The sequence below is a fragment of the Sciurus carolinensis genome, chromosome 3 (assembly GCF_902686445.1).
Source record: "Sciurus carolinensis chromosome 3, mSciCar1.2, whole genome shotgun sequence".
In the NCBI taxonomy this organism is placed as follows: domain Eukaryota; kingdom Metazoa; phylum Chordata; class Mammalia; order Rodentia; family Sciuridae; genus Sciurus; species Sciurus carolinensis.
Genome location: NC_062215.1, coordinates 155,171,141 through 155,191,788, shown reverse-complemented (window position 1 = coordinate 155,191,788; position 20,648 = coordinate 155,171,141). Strand labels below are relative to the sequence as shown.

The window sequence follows — 20,648 nt, the reverse complement described above, 5'->3', positions numbered from 1 at the left end:
TCTTTGAACTGAAACTTAATAGCTAATACTTAGGAAAGTCTCAGTGGTATAGGCTGCAGAGCTCTGGAGGGGTGCCTGCAGGGAGATTCACTACTGGGGTTACCAGCAGACCAGAGCCATGGCAAAGAGTCTCCCTCATCTTTCCATGACTTCCCATCCTCAGGTGCCTTCACTTAAGCAACTTCACTAGGCAACTTTTCCCAGTTGGAGAGTTTTACTTTATTAAGAAAATCTTTCCTGTAAAAGCTACTTTACCTCTCTCTGTCTCAATTTTCTTATCCTGTAAAATGGGAATAATAATATTTACCTCATGAAGTTGTAACAAGAATTAAATGTTTTGTGTACATGTATATATATTTGAATAATGTATATGTAATTAAAATAGGTTCTGTATGTGCTAGTTAGTATTACAAAATGACTTATCCATACAGAGGCCATCTCAGACATTTTGTGGGAAAATAAGAATTGGGTTTTTTTGGGTTTTTTTTTTTTTTTTTTTGCATGGGCCATTTCAAAAGTAAGGAAGATTCTCAGACAGCTCACACATGGTGAGTACTGGTAATTTCAGTAGAATTATTGTTGCTTCTAAAATATATAAATAGACTTTCTAAATCATAGTTTTTGTACCCAATGACCGTATCATCTGATAATATCAGATACCAACCAGAAACTCAATTAGCAAATTGGTCTGACAAGAGAAAATTGGGTTTAGGCGGAAACTTCAGTCATTGAAGAGCATTAACCAATTAATAACTAAATTCTGAAAAACAAGGTGGAAAAGGTGAGCAGAGCCTACTAGTGGCTCAATTCTTGTTAGTGTTGCAGCTGTCCTCTTAAACGCAGAGTGGTCTGCTGACCAGAGCAGGGGTGTGGACACAGTGAACACTACAGTGTGTATGGACCTAGCACCATATTTATGAGCATAGTAACTAAGTAAAACTTTCATGAATACTTATTGTCAAGCTAAAAGGAAAATACAAATAATTTTATCCTGCTCTCAGGTCTACTCAGTATTTTGACTTTGAGTTCTTATTCTTATGGATATTATAACATAAGAGAGGGGGAATATATGACTTTATTGCTTCCAAAAGTAACATTTTGGAGCAATCATACTTGTATTTAAACCAAATATTTCTTCCTATTGTGTTGCAAGGGCTCCTCTCCTTATTTCATTCACAACATTAATAGGAATATGGATAAATGCAGCTCCAAGAAGGATTATAATGAAGAACATCACATGATCTCCAGTATTGATCAACAGTCATATCAGGTTTTCGCCATTTCTGATCTCTGAGGAAGTCTCTATAAGTAGTAACCACTTACAAAGGAATTTAAATCAAAATCCTGGGGGCACACCGGTCATCCCAGCAGCTCAGAGACTGAGGCAGGTGTTCAAAGACAGCCTCAGCAACTTAGCAAGGCCCTGAGTAACTAAGTGAGAGCCTGTCTCAAAATAAAAAATAAAAAAGGGCGGGAGGTGTGATTTAGTGATTAAGCACCCCTGGGTTCAATCCCTAGTACAGAGGAAAAAAAAAAGTGCACATCATCTTTCAGTGAGTGTCCAGTCCTACCCATAGAAGCTTAGGAGTTCTCAGTCCATGTTAACAAGTAAAACACTGACCTGAAAATCAACGATTCTTCTTAGATCTGTAAGAGAAGGGAGGTCACAGGGCAAATCACTGCCCCAAACTTGGATAGACAACTTTAATCAATAGATGAATATGTGCATGAAAACAATGGGATAATTCCCTTTCTTTCACAAAGGGAAGCACGGAGTAGGGATTTCATTATAGAAACTGATACCTTCTCAAAAAGGAAAGTGTCAAATAGGAAATATGCAGAGAGGTGCATGTTAGATGCTTGATTTTACAGTCGATAACGGCAAAGCCCTATAGTGCAGTTAGACTATAATGCCCATAATGACTTCCTAAATTTACAACTAAATTGCTCTAAAAAAAATTTAGATAAACTTTTTATTTTGAAATAGTTTTGGATTTACAGAAAAGTTCCAAGGATAGTACAGGATTTCTGTATACCTGAGACATGGTTTCTCCAACTGTTAACATCTTAAAATACCATTACATTTACCGAGGCTCAGAAACAAACATTGGCACAGTGCTATCAATTAAACTCCAGACCATATTTGGATTTCTCAGTTGTAACATTAACCTCCTCTTCTATACTGTGATAACACACTGAATTTAGTGATCACATCTCCCTAGCCTCCTCTGATCTGTGAAAGTTTCTCAGTCTCCCTCTTCTTTCACAATGTTGAGTCTTGGAGAGCACTGGCCAAGAATCCTGTAAAATGTCCCTCAATTTAGATTTTCTTTTTAAAGGAAAAAAAATTTTTGGTTAAATATTCCTACTTTAAGTAGTCATTTTCCATGTGTGAAAAAAAAAAAAAAAAAACCCTGTGGAAAATCTTCTTGGTTTATTCTGCCATGATCAGACTCCACAACACAAGACATAGTAAGATTAAATCAGTGAGCTTTATGTGCATGTGCTGATTTTCAGAGTTAAGATTTAGTGAAGAATTCTCTCCAAGTTATTTCAGCTTTGAATACATTAGGTGCCCTAATAATCAACTAAAATGAAGTCGAAAGGGAATGTCTCCAGTGCACCTCCAATTAAGCCAAATTGGAGGTGCCTTTCCTGCTCAGATTGGCATTTTTATGAGGCTCAGCTCTCTGTTGCCATGCCTTGGCGTGCTCAAGTGTGAGCTGCCCTTGGAAACAGCTTTGGTCAATGAGGACCTGCTATACCTTCTAAAGATGTGAATAAAGTAATGCAAATTCATAATTTCATATATGAAATTTGCTTTCCTATTTAGTTATTTAAATCTTAATTAAATGGGCCACATAAGCGGCTCAACTAAAATGTGGTCTTAAGGAGATGCGGTTTCTAAGGAGAAGCTGAATTTAAATGTTAATAGCATTAATTTAAGACTCAGAGAGGAATGAGAATGCTTATCCCTTTTACCTGGCTTCTGCACCATTTACAGATACTGCCATTGCTCTGGGTAGTTTTGATAATAGGAAGTGGAAACCAATAAAACAGCTATGTTTGAATGCGATAGAGATGAGTAATCTAAATACGGCTGTGCAGTCATTTCACAACAATACATGGCTAATTTCTCATGTGAGGTAACTTAAGAACAGGATTTAGATCTTTATATCTAATTATAGACTTTGGATGAAATTAAAAGGAGAATTTAGACTCAAAAGTTGTTTTTTATTCTGAGAGACATGAAATACTGGGAGGTAAAAATGTTTTTATCCCAAACTATAACCATGTTATTATTGTTTTCCACATTCCCATAATTATTAGGTAATTCTACCATCAAAATAGTTCAAACTAAATCTTACTTATTCCCTTACTGATGTGGCTTTGATAAGGAAAGTAAAACAGACCACATGAGTGAAGAAAGATCAGGAGAGTCAACAGAACCCGGGTTCAAACACTGACTCAGTCACTTAGATCTTGGAGCAAATCACCTAATTGTTTCCACAGTTTTTAAATGAGAGTAACAATACCACACTATGTCACAATGATAACCCCAAATTGATAGTTCAACTAACAATATGTTCAATTTTATGATAGAAAGCATGCCTATATAACCATTCAGTATTCAAAAAATTACATGAGGTATTCAAGAGTCTGTAATAAAATAGGGTTTGTGTTAGATGATTTTGCCCAATTACAAGATAATTTAAGTGTTCAGGGACATATTTAAGATAGGCTAGGCTAAGCTATGATCTTCAGTGGGTTAAGTGTATTAAATGCATTTTCAGTTTGTGAGGGGTATATTAGAATGTGACCTCTTTGTAAATGGAGAAGCATTGTGTATGATAAAATATACCAAAAAAAAAAAAAAAAAAAAAAAAAACTATACTCAGTTCCTCAAAGGCAAGTGTACATTAATTGCTTATCTACATTATTCCTAAGCCACCATAAGAAGGCCATCTTTTTAGTCAGAATTTCTCTGGATGCACAGGAAAGAGCTTTACTGAAAACCCTGCAAACTAATGTCTTAGAGGGCATAGACAGGGGAAATAAGCAGAGCAGATCTAAAGAGAGAAAAGATGAATATCTAACCCATAAAACAAGATGTTTAAAATTCAAGAGGAAAAGAGAATGTCTTCTACAGATTTTTAACAGAGTCAACAATACAGATATTTATACTTCCAAGATAAAACAATCCTTGGTACACGTAAGTTACAAATGACAAACTAGATAGCTTTTCTTCTTGCAAATGCAACACATAACTTACCATAAGGACTGGCGAAATAATTGATCTACATGAAGTAACCCACCAAACAGCAGTAATATAGCCTAAATCTAATAAACCACTGGATTTCTTTCCATATGGGAAATTGACAAGAATCTCTGTAATACTTTTCTATGTCTGCCATAATAAATTCCCACAAACTTGTTACCTAAAAAAAGCACAGATTTTGATTTTATAGTTCTGTAGACTAGAAGTTCACTGGAGTCTCACTGGAAGATGTCGGCAGGGCTGTCTTCCTTTCCCAAGGTTCAAAGGGAGAATCTGTTTCTTTGTCTTGTCAAGATTCTATAGACTACTATCCTTTCCTATCACGGGGTGGCTTTCTCCATCTTCAAAGTCAGCAACAAGAGTCAGAATCCTTACATCACATCACTCTGCTTCCTCTTCTGCCTTCCTCTTCCACTTAGAAGGACTTTTGTAACTAAATTGGACATACCCACATAATCTAGGACAATCTCCTTATTTTACAGTCAACTGATTAGCGATTCTTAAATCCATTTGCAACCTTAATCTGCCTTTGCCATAGAACCTAAGACAATCCTCAGAAACCTCATAGTTTCTGAGGATTAGGATGTGAATATCTTTGGGGCTCACACAAAGATACTTATTGCAATATCCAAGAGAGATCATTTCTGAATTGTGTGATATTAATCCCTGAGTGTAAGTAACCTTCTGGGTCTCACTCTTATTCATTTTCTTCCCAAAGTTTGAAAACAGAATTGTTGGGTTTGTTTTTGACAACTGTAGAACATGTAAATCAAAGGTGTTTCCATGTTATTTAACAAGAGAGTAAAGTTATATGACCCAAACTTTTCCTGTTTATACAGTGGGCAGTAAAAATTGGTTTTCTGTAATGTATAGTATTAATGTGCCTGTCAATCATACAAGACTATCTTTACAAACCCCTATAACCTATCCAACCATTTAAATCTCTTGCATCTAGAACTTGATATAGTTCCAAAGAGAAAAATATCTGTCCCATTAGCATTAAGTACCTCAGGGTGATGAATTAGGAAGTGAAGCTTTGAATAGTGTGATTGGGATCTGAAGTGTGAACACAGAGATCGTGATGGGTTTTCCTCTTAACAGGCTCATTGAAACAGTGTTGATATTTCAAGCTTCAATCAAAGATCATTACAACTTAAGCTATCTGGTTACTTGATTTTATTAGAAAAAATATAAACTATATAGGTTACCACTCCTCAAGAATATTTCAGAAAGCCATTGCTTAGTTCTATGCAAGTTCATCATCTACATCAAGAGACACACATCAAATGTGTCCCAGGAACATAACGGAAATAAATAGACAAGTCTAAGTAAACATCAGGCCAATGTGGGCCCTTGCCCTGTATGAAGATGTGGCCGGTCAATTCCAGCTTGCAGTCTCAGGAGATCCTCGGGCACTTTAATCATTCAGAGGTTGTTTTTATGTGATATCATTCAAATTTGAGATGTTGGCAACTAAATAATATGTTTTCAAACCTCTTGGATGAGCAAATAAAGCACAGGTATGAAGCAAAGCTAGCTCATGGGCCAGTAGTTTGCAACTTTGCCTCTAGATCAGTCACTTGTTTGTAACTACCCAGTATTTTACCTGATGAAAATGCTTCACTGGAAAACATGGTGTCCCGGCTGTCTAACTAGACAGACACGTGCACGCTTAGATGAGACAAAGAACCCTCACAACCCAGGGTACTTTGTTCCTGGAGGGAATAGGTTGTGCCTCATTCTTTATTGTGGCCTCAGCACAGAGCGTAGTATCTGTTGCATCAGAGGTTCTAAGTGTTTTTTGAATCAATGAATGAGTAAAATGTAAGGAAAACTTTAGAAAGCCGGAAGGTGCTACTCACAGCTGTTAATGTAAAGAAGTAGTGATCTAGCCTTAGAATTTGGAGTTGACTCAGAAGTAAGAACTTGATACTTTTCTAATCATCAAAATATATCTATTCTAACAATTCTTTAAACTACTGCAAAGACCATTGGGGACTTTTATAGTATACAGAGGCTAAAAAAGATTAAATTAAATTTGAAATAATAAAACAATTTCCTCATCTTAATATCTATACAAAATGTTCATATTAGGAAGCATTTTTAATATGTGACTTTGCTTATCCATCAGAACATCTCTCAGAAGTAGACTGATACTATCTTCATTTTTTAAACGGGGAAATTGAATTATAAAAGAAGTTAAGCAATTTCATAAAAACTCGCAGAGAATTATCAATAGAACTGAACTTAATCTCTGACTCAGCTCATGACAGATTCTTCCTAACTGGGGTATGACAACATAGAATTGTATCAGATGAATTAAATACACACAGTAGCACCTTCATAAACAGGAAGGGAAGGAAATGACCTATACTACAGCAGAGAGAAGAAGGAAAATGCATGGAAAAGAAGTAGAGCACCTCATTCATTAGGACACTATTGCAAATTGGTTAAATCATTCCGTAGGACGGATGAGACAATCTGCTGGAACGGTGTCATTTTGCCTGAATATATATTGCTCTGTGATACTTTTCATTTCCTATATGTATTTGTCTTGTACACTGGAGCAGAAACTTCATGAGGGTCAGAAGCTAAAATATATTACAGTACAAGTTCCTATAACACTCTACCTAGAAAGCATTTGTTGAATTATTCGGTTGGCCAATGAGCTACATATATATTGGTGACAGTATAGTATAATGGCTATAAGCACCTGAGACTTGAAGTAAATGAATCTGTATCTGAAACCACACCCCATCAATGACTAGTTAGGGGACTCTAGGGCCAGTTGCTCTACTCTGTGAGTCATCTGTAGAAAAGGTGACAGTGGAGAGACTGATTCCTAAGTTTGTAGTGAAGATCAACTAAGTTAAAGTCGTGAATACCTAGCAGGATGTCTGCTCTGTGGTATGTACTCAAAAAACATTTTCATAACTGTCATGTTTACTGAAATTTCAAGCTTGGAAAAAGCACAGGAGCTAAATGCTAATGACTACAGATTTGGAGAAGGGAAGTTTGGTTGGTTCTCAAAAATAATGTGAGATGATGGAAAGAAGTTTTTTAAAGGCACCCAAAAATATATTTTTAAGACAAACTTTTAATTTATCCAAAATGCCATCTGTAATAGAAAAAAAGACTAGAACAAAAAATAAAAAGATACAGATGCAGTGTAATTTACTAACATCAGTGAGTACAAACAAAACCAGTTTGCAGACACAAGCTTACTGATGAGAAAACCCTTTCATATGTTATGGTTTACAAAAAAAGAGCAAAGAAGACCTGAGGTTTGGCTGGTCACGAAGAGCACATTCCAAAGAAGGGATATGTGAAATATTCATTTTCGAACAACTTCCCTTGTTTCTAGAAAGAATCAGTCACAACTGTCATAAATTTATTATTTGATCAATATCCAGCCAACTAAATTTCCAGAGCATACATGTTCTTAGATCTTTAATCTTTCAACATGCATTTTTTCAGATCCTAACTGCTCCCACGCACAGGCAAAACAAATGTAATGACAGAAGTACAATAAAGTGAGAAAGAGAAAACAGAGTACTAATTTCTCAAGAGGAAAATGATGCATACCAAATGATCTCTATCATATTTAAGGTGACATTTATGAGAGAAAGCTAGTGCCAAGCAATTGAAACCTTTTCAATGCAAACATAGCAGGAAAAATGAACAACCACAGTGCAAGTACCACACATTCATTGAGAAAAGAATAGGACGCCAAAATAAGGTAACTACTTCACTGGCACTTCCTCTTTTGTGACCACAGGAGCCAACGCACAGAGCCTGAAAGCATTAAGTAACACCTAACCCTGAATTTTACAGCCTTCAGGTTCAAGCAGAGGAATGGCAGCCAGGCTTCTGTGGCCACCAGTCCGTTAAAGCCACAACTGTTGGCTCAGAAAACATCCTTGGCTTCTCCTTGAGGTCCTTCAGCCACCAGACTACATTCCACTGGCCTGGAAGAATTCACTGGAACATCATCTCCCTGCCTCCCGGTGCCTTCCTTGGGCTCCTCTTGGATGCAGTGTGGCAGGCAGTCCTGTTCCGAGTTACTCCACACGTAGCCGGGTAAAGTCACGTGGCTGTCTGGCTGTCGGCTGGCAGTCTTGGCGGTCTTGCTAGAGAGGAGCACCATGCGAGTGCTGGAGGCCACCTGGGAATGGCTGCTGGTGCTGTGAGTCACGGTGGTGAGCACCGAGCCATATCTGTGTCCGCCACACGGTGGCGTCCTTTTCCAGTCCATGGACAGATTCCACCGACTCCACATCTTCTTCACCTCAGCCTGAACCTGAATGACGGGAAACAGGTATCAGAAAGATGATAGACCCTGGATTCTTTTTTTTTTTTTTTTTTTTTTTTTTTTTTTTTTTTGCGGTACTGGGGATCGAACTCAGGGCCTTGTGCTTGCGAAGCAAGCACTCTACCAGCTGAGCTATGACCCTGGATTCTTATTATAGGAACGTGTGACTTGATCTCAATTACACTGATCATAAGTGAGGTTCCTCTGTGCTCCTGGGACTTTAGAGATACATTCCCTCTCAACCTCGGAAGAGCTTTAAGATAGGTGCCATTGTTGGAGATGAACATACTGAGGCAAAGGGAGAATCAAAGGGATTGTTCAAAGTTGGTATTTAACTAGAAATTGCAATGCAGCTAATAGAAGTCTCTGGTTTGGAGAGAAAAAGAAGACTTCTGGCTGGAGGAGAAAGAAGATACAAATAGTGACAGTGAGGACGCAGAACTCTGCACGTGACAACTCCATGCAACCCCTGTACTAAGAGACCTGACTAAACTCTTGTGACTTCTAGCAGCATAAGGTCAGCCCCTTTGGATGGTCACATCCCTTATTTAAAGTGCCTGCCTGGAAAAGCTCAGTGCTGCCAGAAGATTTGTCCTGGCAAATCCACCTGATAACAGTTCTCTGACCTCTTATAACATTTTCTAACAAGGGTTCACAGTTGTAAATAGTAGTCCAGGTCTCTCAAAAGCTTCTCTCTGAAGGACCTGAGAGCCATTCCTTTGAGTGGAAATCATCAAAAAGGATAAAGCCTCTGTCTCCCAGTCTCTGTGGGAGGAGAGAACCCTGCCTTAGAGAACTGCAGCCAGCAGGCTCGGCTGGCCTATCATGTCCACACTGACCACCCTTCTGAGCCCCTGCTCACCCCACTTCTCATTCTCCCTTTAAAATGCCTGAATTAGATAGAGCTCAGATCTTTCCCCTCCTCTCAGTAGTTATTAAGTAAGATCTGTGTCCACCACTTTAAGGACGGGTGACTGAGGAATGGCAGGGAAGGTACTAACTTGGAATGAGCTGCCACACTAGCGACCTGTATAGGCAAACGGAAGAGAAGGTCCGATGGCAAAGCAGGCGCTGCAACACATTCCTAGTAGGGCAGGGCTTTCGCTTCCCTTCCTGCTAGTGAAGATTCAATTCTCCTGCTATTGCCCATTTCCGGAGGAGCTTATTTGGAAGTCCCAAGGGAAGCCATGGAAACCTGGTAAGCTGATTTCACTTAAAACAACCTCCTATCTGTTCATTGTGGCAAAAAACAAACACCTGACTTACTTGCCTCTCCTGCAAAATGAGGTAAAAGCAGTATATAAGTAAATCAAGGAATTGATGAGTTGCTACTTAATGTAGAGTCTGACCTAGCATCCCACAACGGCCAAACCCCAAATGTGATCAGAAGCACCAGATGATCTATAGCAATAACAAGTACCTTTGCGCTTCTGGAACTTGCAGCAAGTTGAAAATTTGAAAGAAGAAAGGTAGCAACTCACCCATCAGCAAGACATGTTAAAAGTTACAAGCAAAATATATCATTCAAGGTGCTTACTTCTCCCTGGTCAACTCCTGAGTGAATTAAAATTATCTCATCACCAGCTTGGAGTTTTAAAAAATACTAAAGTATTTTTATGGATGCATCTCAAGAAAACTTACATTTGAATTTTTTATAGAACTTGAAATGGAGTTTGTTTCAGTATTTACTGGAATTTGAAGTTACTGTCCATGCAAATATCAACCTATATTTTTTTAAACATACAGACATTTTTTTTTAGTCCTTTCCTACATGCTTGAATTATTTTTACAATGACAAAAAGATAGATGCTTCCAATTACTTTGTGCAGTTCTCTATTTGTTTTCCATCATGGCATATTATGTTTTGGGAGTATAGTGAGGGGACTTAAACTTTTCCGTGCTCTCATAATAAGGAGTGTCTTCAGGTTATTGATCCTTTCTGACAGGGCAAGCCATTGTCTCTTCTGTTTTCCCCAGAGCAAATACACAATAATCTCTGATGGAGGCTGGGTTAGAGTACTTCTTTAAGAAGTAAGTGTTTCTAAGTATTGAAGGATTGGGATCTTTGCTTTTATTTAGCTTTTGTTTCCTCATTGCATATAAGGGGCACTCTTCAAGATGCTCTAGTATTCCGCTTGCAATCTAGACCTTCTTTCATGACTATGCAACTTCCATTCCACAATTTGATATCCCAGCTTCAATTCCTTGGGAATATTTACACCTCAGAGTAGCAGAATTCCACTCACAGGACCCATCTTATGTATTGCAAATTCTTCTATTTTGTTTCAGAACTGAGTATCATAATTCCTGCTTTGCCTTGGGTTCTCTGCTGGACCCACCAAAAAAAAAAAAAAAAATAGAGTTGTGGGTTCAGTGGAGAAGGTAGGACTGTCAGGTTCAGGTCGAGCTCTCTACAAATGTGATGTCTGTGGCAAAATTTTTTCTGAATTTCCTTGTCATGATGAATAGTAATTTCCTTCTTCAATCCACTTACTCTGTTTTTACATGACTATTCAATGTTTTTCAAATGTTGAATTTCATATCAACCTATATTCCAACAAGTTGCCTTTAACATGAGGTTTTGCAACTGAGTTGACATTTCAGTGTTTAGAAGAGAAATACCTTAGTTTATTTACATCAATGCTTATTACCGTCTTGAAACAACATGTGATCAAAACATCTCCCTTCTCCCTATCCATTCTGTCTTGTAAATCCTGGGAATTCTTCGAAGAGATTCAGGTCACATTGTGATGACCATTTATAAGCTGCTATGGTTTGAATGTGTTCCCCCAAAGTAATGACGTTGCAAACTTAATCTCCAATAGAACAGTTTTAGGCAGTGGGGCCTAGTAGAGATGTTTAGGTCCTGAGGGCTCCACCTTCATGAACAGATTAATGCCATTTGGGAAAGAGCTTGCGGTTGTAAGTCTGGTCTCTGGGTCTCTCGCCCTCTCTGTGTAAGCTCTCCTGCACCGCTGCCTTCCACCTTGGAATGACACACCAAGAATGCCTCCACCAGATGTGGGCCCAACCTTGGACTGCCCAGCTGTCAGAACTGCAAGAAATAAATTTCTGTTCTTTTTTAAAGGATGCACCTCATCATTTCAATGATGCATCTCAGGTATTCTGTTAGAGCAACATACAATGGACTAAAATGCCAGCTCATTTGGGGCTAGTTCTGTTGACTGTTGGGGGTTCCTTCAGACCTACCTCTCCATTGCAGTAACAGTAGATGATAGACACAAAGAAACCCTGTGGAACAGAGATGCGTGTTAGCCCACTGACAACTCAGGAACTCACAGTATCGAAGCACTTTAGTCAAAACACCTAAGTTGAAAAACTGGTTTGCAATGATTCCTTTAGAAAATTATACAAATTATTTTTCCTAATGTTTCCAAATTCTTATGTTTATATTAAATTTGTTAAGAGTTCTCTCCTTAGTATCCACTGAACTTCTGAATAAATAAGTAAATATAATGCTCCAAGACAGCAAAGAACTGATTTCTTTCTTCCCTCCCTCTCTTCTTCCCTCCCTCTCTCTGTCTTTCTGTCTTCCTTTCTTCCTTCCTTCCTTCCTTGTACCAGGCATTTAACCCAGGAGTGCTTAACCACTGAGCCACATCCCCAGCCCAGTTTTTATTCTTTTTATTTTGAGACAGGGTCTTGCTAAGCTGCTTAGGGCCTTGCTAAGTTGCTGAGGTTGGCTTTGAACTTCCAATCCTCCTGCCTTAGCCTCCCAAAGTGCTGGGATTACAGGCATGCGCCACTACACCTAGCTAGAACTGATTTCTATTAACTAGTTTCATCTATGTTGCTACTCAAGGGCCACATCATACCCATACCCATGGTAAAAGATATGTACACTCTATGAGTGCTAGAAACCAGAGACATAAAATATTATATGATAAGAACACAAAGAATCTGTTCATTCACTAAAAAATATCATTGAGCTTATACAGTGTGCTAGAATTGGCTCAGCAAGACAATGCAAACAAAACAGTTCTGGAAAAGAAGAGACATGGATAAAACACAAACAAATAACCATACTGAGAAAAACAAGACAGTAAGCGTTTTGCAGGTAAGATATTGTTGTTAAAGAGGACAATGGAGAAGGTATAGCAGATGAGAAACCAATATATAAATGAAGAGGTGACATTTAAGCTGGTTTGAGTGACAAGAACAAGAAGCCAGCTGTATGAAGATTAGACGGGAAGCATTGCAGGTTAAGAGGACAGCAAGCGTGAGCCCCTTGCAGAACAGAAAGTGTGGAAGTGATAGCTGCTGGGTTGCCTGGAACATGCTGGGCCACGTCACACCAGCTCCATCCAGGCAGGCTGGGGACGCCAGGAAATGGCATTTGAACTTTACATGTGTGGCTATTTCTGATAAGTTAGGTAACATGGCCAAATTCATATTTCAAGGTTCTTCAGGTTACTGTGTTTCTAGACTTAAGGAGGCAGGAGGTGGCAGGGTGAAGAGCACTCAGGGCGAGGGATGATGGCCTCCTACGTCAAACAAGATAAAATGTGTAGCAGCAACCTCTTCCTCTTTTTTGCCTCCCCCCCCCCAATTTTTTCGCTCTTCCCTCCATCCCCTTCTTTTGCTTCCCTTTATGTTCCATACACAGAAGCTGCAGGAGTTACATACTTCACAACAATAAGCTTGCTTATCTTGCTGCCCAGGCTTGTTCCTGTGAGAAACACCTCCAGAGCTGCTCCTGCTGGGATCATGGAATTAACCAGACCTCTGGGGTGGAAAACCACAAGGGCCATAGAACACCTCCCCAAAGGCCCCAGAAGATAGCACATCAAAGTCATGGAGAGAGGTGGAGGAGGAGGTTACATGGGAGCAGGAAAGCAAAGGATAAGAACAAAGTGACTACAAGAAGATCTACAAGCAATCAACAAACATATGAAAAAGTGTTCACCATCTTTAGTAATAAGGGAAATGCAAATCAAAACTACCCTAAGATTCCATCTCACTCCAATTAGAATGGTGATTATCAAGAATACAAGCAACAATAGGTGTTAGCGAGGATGTGGGGAAAAAGGTACACTCATACATTGCTGGTGGGGCTGCAAATTAGTGCAGCCACTCTGGAAAGCAGTGTGGAGACTCCTTAGAAAACTTGGAATGGAACCACCATTTGACCCAGCTATCCCACTCCTCGGCCTATACCCAAAGGACTTAAAATCAGCATACTACAGAGATACAGCCACATCAATGTTCATAGCTGCTCAATTCACAATAGCCAGATTGTGGAACCAACCTAGATGTCCTTCAGTTGATGAATTGATAAAGAAACTGTGGTATATATATACAATGGAATATTACTCAGCCATAAAGAATAATAAAATTATGACATTTGCAGGCAAATGGATGAAATTGGAGAATATCAAGCTAAGTGAGATAAGTCAATCTCAAAAATCCAAAGAACGAATGATCTCACTGATAAGCGGATGATGACACATAATGGGGGGTGGGAGGGGGGCAAGAATGGAGGAAGGAGGGACTGTATAGAGGGAAAAGAGGGGTGGGAGGAGTGGGGGGGAAGGAAACAATAACAGAATGAATCAAACATCATTGCCCTGTGTAAATGTATGATTATGCAAATGGTATGCTGTTACTCCATGTACAAACAGAAACAACATGTATCCCATTTGTTTACAATAAAAATAAATTTAAAAAAAAAAAAAAAAAGAACAAAGTGAGTAACGGCACCTTTACCTGGAAGGAGTTGAAGAAGAGCTCACAGTGCATGCGGATCTCCCACCAGAGCCCCGTGAAGGAGTGGGGCTGGCAGATGAACACGATGTAGTGTACCCCGAAGACCAGCACCAGGACCAGTGTGGATTTGGCAAGTTTCCTGAAAGAGAGCAACAAGACTTTTTCTTCATCGGCCTAGCGTTCTTTCAGCAGGGCAGCTTGCTGGAAGAAATTAAGCATTGCAAACAGAAGCCGCCTGCCTTTGGATCCCACCTCTCCTGCTCGGCCCCCACCACCCTCTTCCTTTGCTTCCGCTTCCGGTTGCTTTAATACTACATCAGGTAGTTGATTCTCACTTCCCATAATTAATATCCCCTAAATATCTCCACTCATTTTCACTCTTCTTGATTATAGGAGGCTATTTTTACAAAGTTGTTCAGTGCTTTTCTTCTGTTCTAAGTCCTCTTATATTTGAGATTTAAAGAAGCATCTCCTCCATCCACGTTAACTGCCTTCACATTCCTAGGCAGGATTTGACTTGCTTTGTTCATCTGAAAATCAACTACTCTTGGAGATGTTTTGTATTTTCTTATGAGCGACATGTAGTCATTTCCTTCTGCCTCCTCAGAATATTCTGTCAAATAATCGATCTTAAACTATTTATGGTTTTATTTGCCTAGTTTGTTTTTTTTTTCCCTATTTTCAAACCAGGTGATTTGATGACATTATTTCCCTTACTGGGCTCTTCATGTACATTTTCTTCTGTATTTAGAGGAATCCTTCCTGGGTTTTCCATGAGGATGGTGTGGTGGTTGATCGTAGGTGTCCACTTGCCTGGATGAAGGAATACCCTGGGAACTGGCAAAGCCTTATTCGGGCTGTGTCCATGAAGGTGCTTCCAGATGAGGCTGGTGTGTGAGTTGGAGAACTGAGTGGGGAAGATCTGCCCTGAATGTGGGTAGGCACCATCCCATCAGCTGGGGCTCAGACAGAGCAAAAGGCAGAGGAAAGGTGAATTTGTTCCCTCTTCTGGACAGCGCTATTTCTCCTGCCTTTGGACATGACAACTCCAGCTTCTCCAGCTATTGTTCTCTACGACTTGAACCAGCAGCCCCTTGGGTTTTCAGGCCTTTGCCCTGGACTGAGGGTTCCACCACTTGCTCCCTTTGTTCTAAAGCTTTTGAACTTGAACTGAACCATGCAACTGTGTCCCTGTTACTCCAGCTTCCAGAAGCCTTGTCATGGGATCTCTCAACCTGCATTATCACATGAGTCAACTCCCCCCAAAAGTCCCCTCTAGTATATCTCTATCTATCTATATCTATATCTATCTATCTATCTATCTATCTATCTATCTATCTATCTGTCTGTCTGTCTATCTATCTACATCTATATCTATCTAGCTGTTCTATTGGTTGTCTCTCTGGTGAACCCCAACTTGTACAGATAGGCTTACTCTAATGGCTCCTGAGATCCCTACCTCTTGCTATTTATGGCCTTGTCAGTCCTTTCTTCCTGAGGTAAACAGGACCAGCAACTTGCTTCTAACCCACAAATTTTGACAGAGATGATAGGATGCCACGTCTTGATTACACTGTATAAGTCTATAACTGTCCTCTTCCTAGCAGACGCTCTCCCTTGTTTCTTCAATGAAGGATGCTGCCATATTGTGAGCTGCTCTGTCGAGAAGCCCATGTGGTGAGAAAAGGTGTCATCTAGACAAGGTCCAGCAAGTGACTGAATCCCACCAACAGTCACATGGGCTTCCCCAGTCCGACCCTGGCATAAGATCATGGCCCCAGCTGGCCTCTCAACTTGTAAGAGACTGAAGTGGAGGACCCAGACCTAGATTCCTGAGCTACAGAAACAGAAATGGCAAGTGTATTTTTTTAAGCCACTACATGTGGACATTCATTTTGCAGCCACAGCTAGCTAGCACAACCAAGTGCACCATTTTCTGGTTGTTGGTTGGTATTGATTTGTTTTGTTTTGTTTGTGCTTTTTACCCAAGAAATTCCCAAAAGTGCCTTCATTCTTTTTTTTTTTTTAAGGATTTAAATATTTTAATTCAGTAAGTGAAATACAGAAAAACAGTAGCTCCATAACTATACAAATGGTAAATTAAACAATAACAGAAAATGCCTTAATTTATACTATTTAAATTTCATTCATTACTTTCCTAAAATAACTCATCTCAGCTCCTACCATTTTAACAAACATCTGGAAAGATTTTTGTTCAGAAACAGATGCTGGTCTGACAGAAACACATTTGAAAACGTTCTTGTTCTGGTCATAGTTTCCAATACACTTATGGAAACTATGTATTGAGAGTTCAGTTTTGGAAGTTCACAATTCTGTTTTTCAAAACACAAATATTTCTACTTGTTTCTCAAACTGCCCTCTTTCTCTATGAATCACTTACACCCCAGTAATCTCAACCTTTCTCTTTTCTCACTAGTCTTGCCTCCAGCTACTTTATTTATTGATTTAGTTTCTTCTTGGAAACAAGTTGTGTAGGTGAGCTGAGACCACACTGGTAAAGAGACTGGATGCAGATTCCAGGCTCGATACTAAATATCTGTGCAATGGTGGTTCAGTTTCCTCATCTCTGAAATGACAGAATAGGGCACAGAAGTCCAGAGAACTCTAATATTACAAGGTTTTACCAGGGATCGTCATTCACACATATATACTTTTCAATCACATCCTTCTTACCAACTCCTACAGAAGATGAAGAGTCCCACAGAAGCAAATTGAAATGCTTAGTTGAGATGTCTGGAGTTAAAACATTTGCTCTGCCTCATTCTCTCTCAGGAGTGCCTGGACCCTGTGCTCCCCTAGGCTCAGTGCCATCCACCTGTCCCTCAGGCCCCTGGAACTTACCGGCTGTTTGCTCTGCTGCTCCTAGTCCAACTACTTCATACCTTGCATTACCTATAGTTCACTGGGTTTGAAAACTGCACATAAAGTCCATTTCATTCAAGACTGTATGTCTGATGAGCAGTGGGTTTCTCTGACCTGTCAGCTTTCAGAGCTCTCTGCATATGCTTGCTAATCAGTAAGCCCTGTCTTCCCATCATGACAAGACTGTGCAGGACACTTTGAATACCTGCAAGGCATTTTAACTCCAGCTAATCAGACACAGGGTAAAAATATCAACTGTACTTGCAGAACCTTAAATGTCTCATCTAATATCACTCTGAAAAGAAAATTGCATTCCCTTCTTCAAGAGGAAGAGTAAATCCCCCTGGGGACTGTTCTCAAAGTCAAGTTAACTCTGTTCTTACTATGTGTGCATAGGAACCCAAAACTAGATTAAAACAAAAATAAAGCAGAGCAATAGATTGTGAAATGGTCACAGACATAAAAGTTTAGGTGCAGATGCATAAGGAAAAGTTTCATTAGACAATGGAATATAGGAAATGCCCTGTTAGCTGAATCCTCTTGATTTTTCCCCTCTTTGTCTGACTTTTTTTTACCTCTGTATAGAGATAAAAGTTAAGATGCAGAAAATTGACAGTAATTGTATTTGTTTTCTAGTGCTATATAACAAATTACCACAAAACTACTGGCTTAAAGCAATACCCACTTATTATCTCTCCATTTCTAGGCAGTGCAGGAGTCCAGGCATGGAACACTTGAGTCTTAGGCTCAGGGTCCCTCAAGGCTGAATTCATGGTGTCAGCCAGGGCTGTAGTCTCCGCTGGATCTTAGGGTTCTCCTGTACACTCATTTAGATTTCTAGAAGACCTTTGTTTCTTGCAATTGTGGGGCTGTCTGCTGGCTGCAGACAGGATCACTGAATTCCTACAGGCTGCCCGCCAGTCCTGGTCATGGGTCCTCACAGCATGTCAGATTACTTCTTAAAAGTCGACAGGAGAATCTCTCCAGACTGCCAGGATGGAATCTATCCAACATCTCAGAGGAGTGACTAGCCCACCTCCCTTGCCATATAATGTAACCTAATTAAGGGGAGATCCAACTGTCTCATCACAAGTCTTGCCCACACTCAAGCTAAGTAGGGGCACAGGGATTATACAAGGCACGTACACCAGGGGCTAGGAATCTTGGGAGCCACCTTAGAAACCAGCTAACCACACAAATGCAAATAATGCCTGTACATAGAAATGCAGTTTGGATCCAGTAGAAGGTTACTAATTGTAGCACTATAGATATCGACAAGTTTTTCTAGTTCGCATCCATTTTTAAATTCATTTCAGCATCCACTATCTGACTCCATGTTCTCTTTTGAGTCATTTGTAATACTACACCACTTCCCTCACTAATGAATGAGTTAAATATTTAAAGTGTGTTCATTTATCTCTGAGTGAACTATGATCGCATTCTCTTTCGGAATGTATCCTGCAATGGCAATGCATTAATTAAAGCAGGGTTATGTGCCAAGCAAATGTACACATGATCATCATCTGTTTGTTCACATTAAGACTGGGCCTCCAGCAATCCTGGACACTAATTTTATTTTCAGTGTCCATCTGGTCACCCCTGCACATTGTTTGGCTCTCTGCAAAGGCACAGCTGTCTAATGAGATGATTCAGGGATGATTCACTAATGGTGGTCTTCTGGCTTGCTGGAAATGGGTGATGGTCCATGTCCACAGGGAAGGACATGAAAAGAAAACAAAGGAGTCAAATGGTTTGAGAGCCCAGTGTACTGCCTAGAAAATAGATGCCCAATTTTTGTGATATCAATCCCTAAGTGATGTCTCCCCAGGGAAGTGCTCTGGAAAATCTTAACATCCCTTTAGAAAATAACATCTTCAAAAAAAAAAAAGGTTGGGGGACAGAACAAAAGTATTTTTCTTGAGCCTTCCTGGTCTTTAATTAATTTTTGTCTTCATTCTGTGCACATAGAATCTCATAGGTGCATGTTACTGGTACCTTCCTCCTTAAGGAGGGAAATTAAATCAATCTATATATGTGTCTGTCTCTCTCTCTCTCCCTTCCTTCCCTCCTTTTCTCCTTCCCACTAGATTGTGAGTTCTAGGAGGTTACTGAGCAAATGAAAAATGAAACTGCTGGCTCTTTAGTACAAGATGTCCCTGAGGCATCTTGTGCTAGTTGCTCACTTTATTATGACAGCATCCATGTGAGAGAACTATCATTACCCCATTTCCAGGTCAGGTTAGAGGTTCAGAGAAAAGTACTCACCCATATTATATAGTAAGTGATGATTCAGTCTTAAAACCTGTCTTCTTCATTATCATAGTACATGCAAATATTGGTTGGATTTATTCTAAAAACAATAAACATGAGGCCAGGCACAGTGGCACACACCTGTAATCCCAGCAGCTCAGAAGCCTGAGGCAGGAGGATCTCAAGTTCAAAGTCAGTCTCAGCAAAAGCAAGGTGCTAAGCAACTCAGTGAGACCTGACTCTAAATAAAAATACAAAACAGAACTGGGGATGCGGCTCAGTGGTCGAGTGTCCCTGAGTTCAATCCCCAGTACTGCCCCCTCAAAAAAACAATAAACATGAAATATGATTTTTGTTTGTCGCTGAATAGAAAAATCAAATTAGTCAAAATACTCAAGTATTCTTTCTCATTGAATCTTGCATTTTTCATAGCTCAAATCTTTTTCCAGTCCTGGCAACTTTTCTTACTTTACAAAGGAATCAAGTTGTGATTTTCAAGGGGAAAAAAATGTAAGAATTCTGCCATTAAATCTGAGAGATTAATTTTCTTCATTGTTTTAAAATAACTGTAAACTATATACAGTATGCCACCACTGAGGGAATCTGGGGGAAAGTTGTATGAGTCCTCTCTCAATTACTTCTACATGTGACTCTACAATTATCTCAAAATAAAGTTATTTTAAAAACTGACTGTATTCATTCATTTCCATTTTAATCCACTTTATCAACTAAGGAGTCTCATGTACTTTTCAAAAGTCTTCTTTACTTGTGTGTAACCACATCCTCACCTGGAAAAGCTCTTAGCTCTAAAAGATGTTTTCAGTCTTTCAGAGTATTGTGCATAGAACTGTGCTGTTTTAGAGGCCACCGCTGGACACTTTATATTTTTTATTGTTTTATTTAACAAGAATAGTTTAACCAAGTAGAACAAATTAAAGAAAAAAAGAATATTTGAAGATTCGCTAGAGAAAGCTAATAATAAAATTAAATATGTTTTAAAGTACAAAAATGAATGAATATAAATTTAAATACTCAACAACTATGGATATAAATTTAAATACTAAACACTCATTGAGACAGGGACAAAAATTTCATTTTCCTAAGTCGACTTAAAAGGTGAAACTTGATCACCTAAGGCCTCAGAAACTGAATACCAAAACTGAATTTCCAAATTGCTGCCAAGTAGTTTTCCATATT

The 20,648-nt window shown here is 39.3% G+C and overlaps 1 protein-coding gene across 1 annotated transcript in view; it reads right to left on the bottom strand.

Moving 5' to 3' along the window:
• Positions 1-8,186: 8,186 nt before the first annotated feature.
• Pth2r (parathyroid hormone 2 receptor) overlaps positions 8,187-20,648 on the bottom strand; it is a 92,402-nt gene continuing 79,940 nt past the window's right edge. The window contains exons 11-13 of the mRNA XM_047543890.1: positions 14,319-14,457; positions 11,802-11,843; positions 8,187-8,579 (exon numbers count right to left, since the gene is read on the bottom strand). Coding sequence (XP_047399846.1) covers positions 8,187-8,579; positions 11,802-11,843; positions 14,319-14,457 — 574 coding nt within the window. The remainder of the gene's footprint in view (positions 8,580-11,801; positions 11,844-14,318; positions 14,458-20,648) is intronic.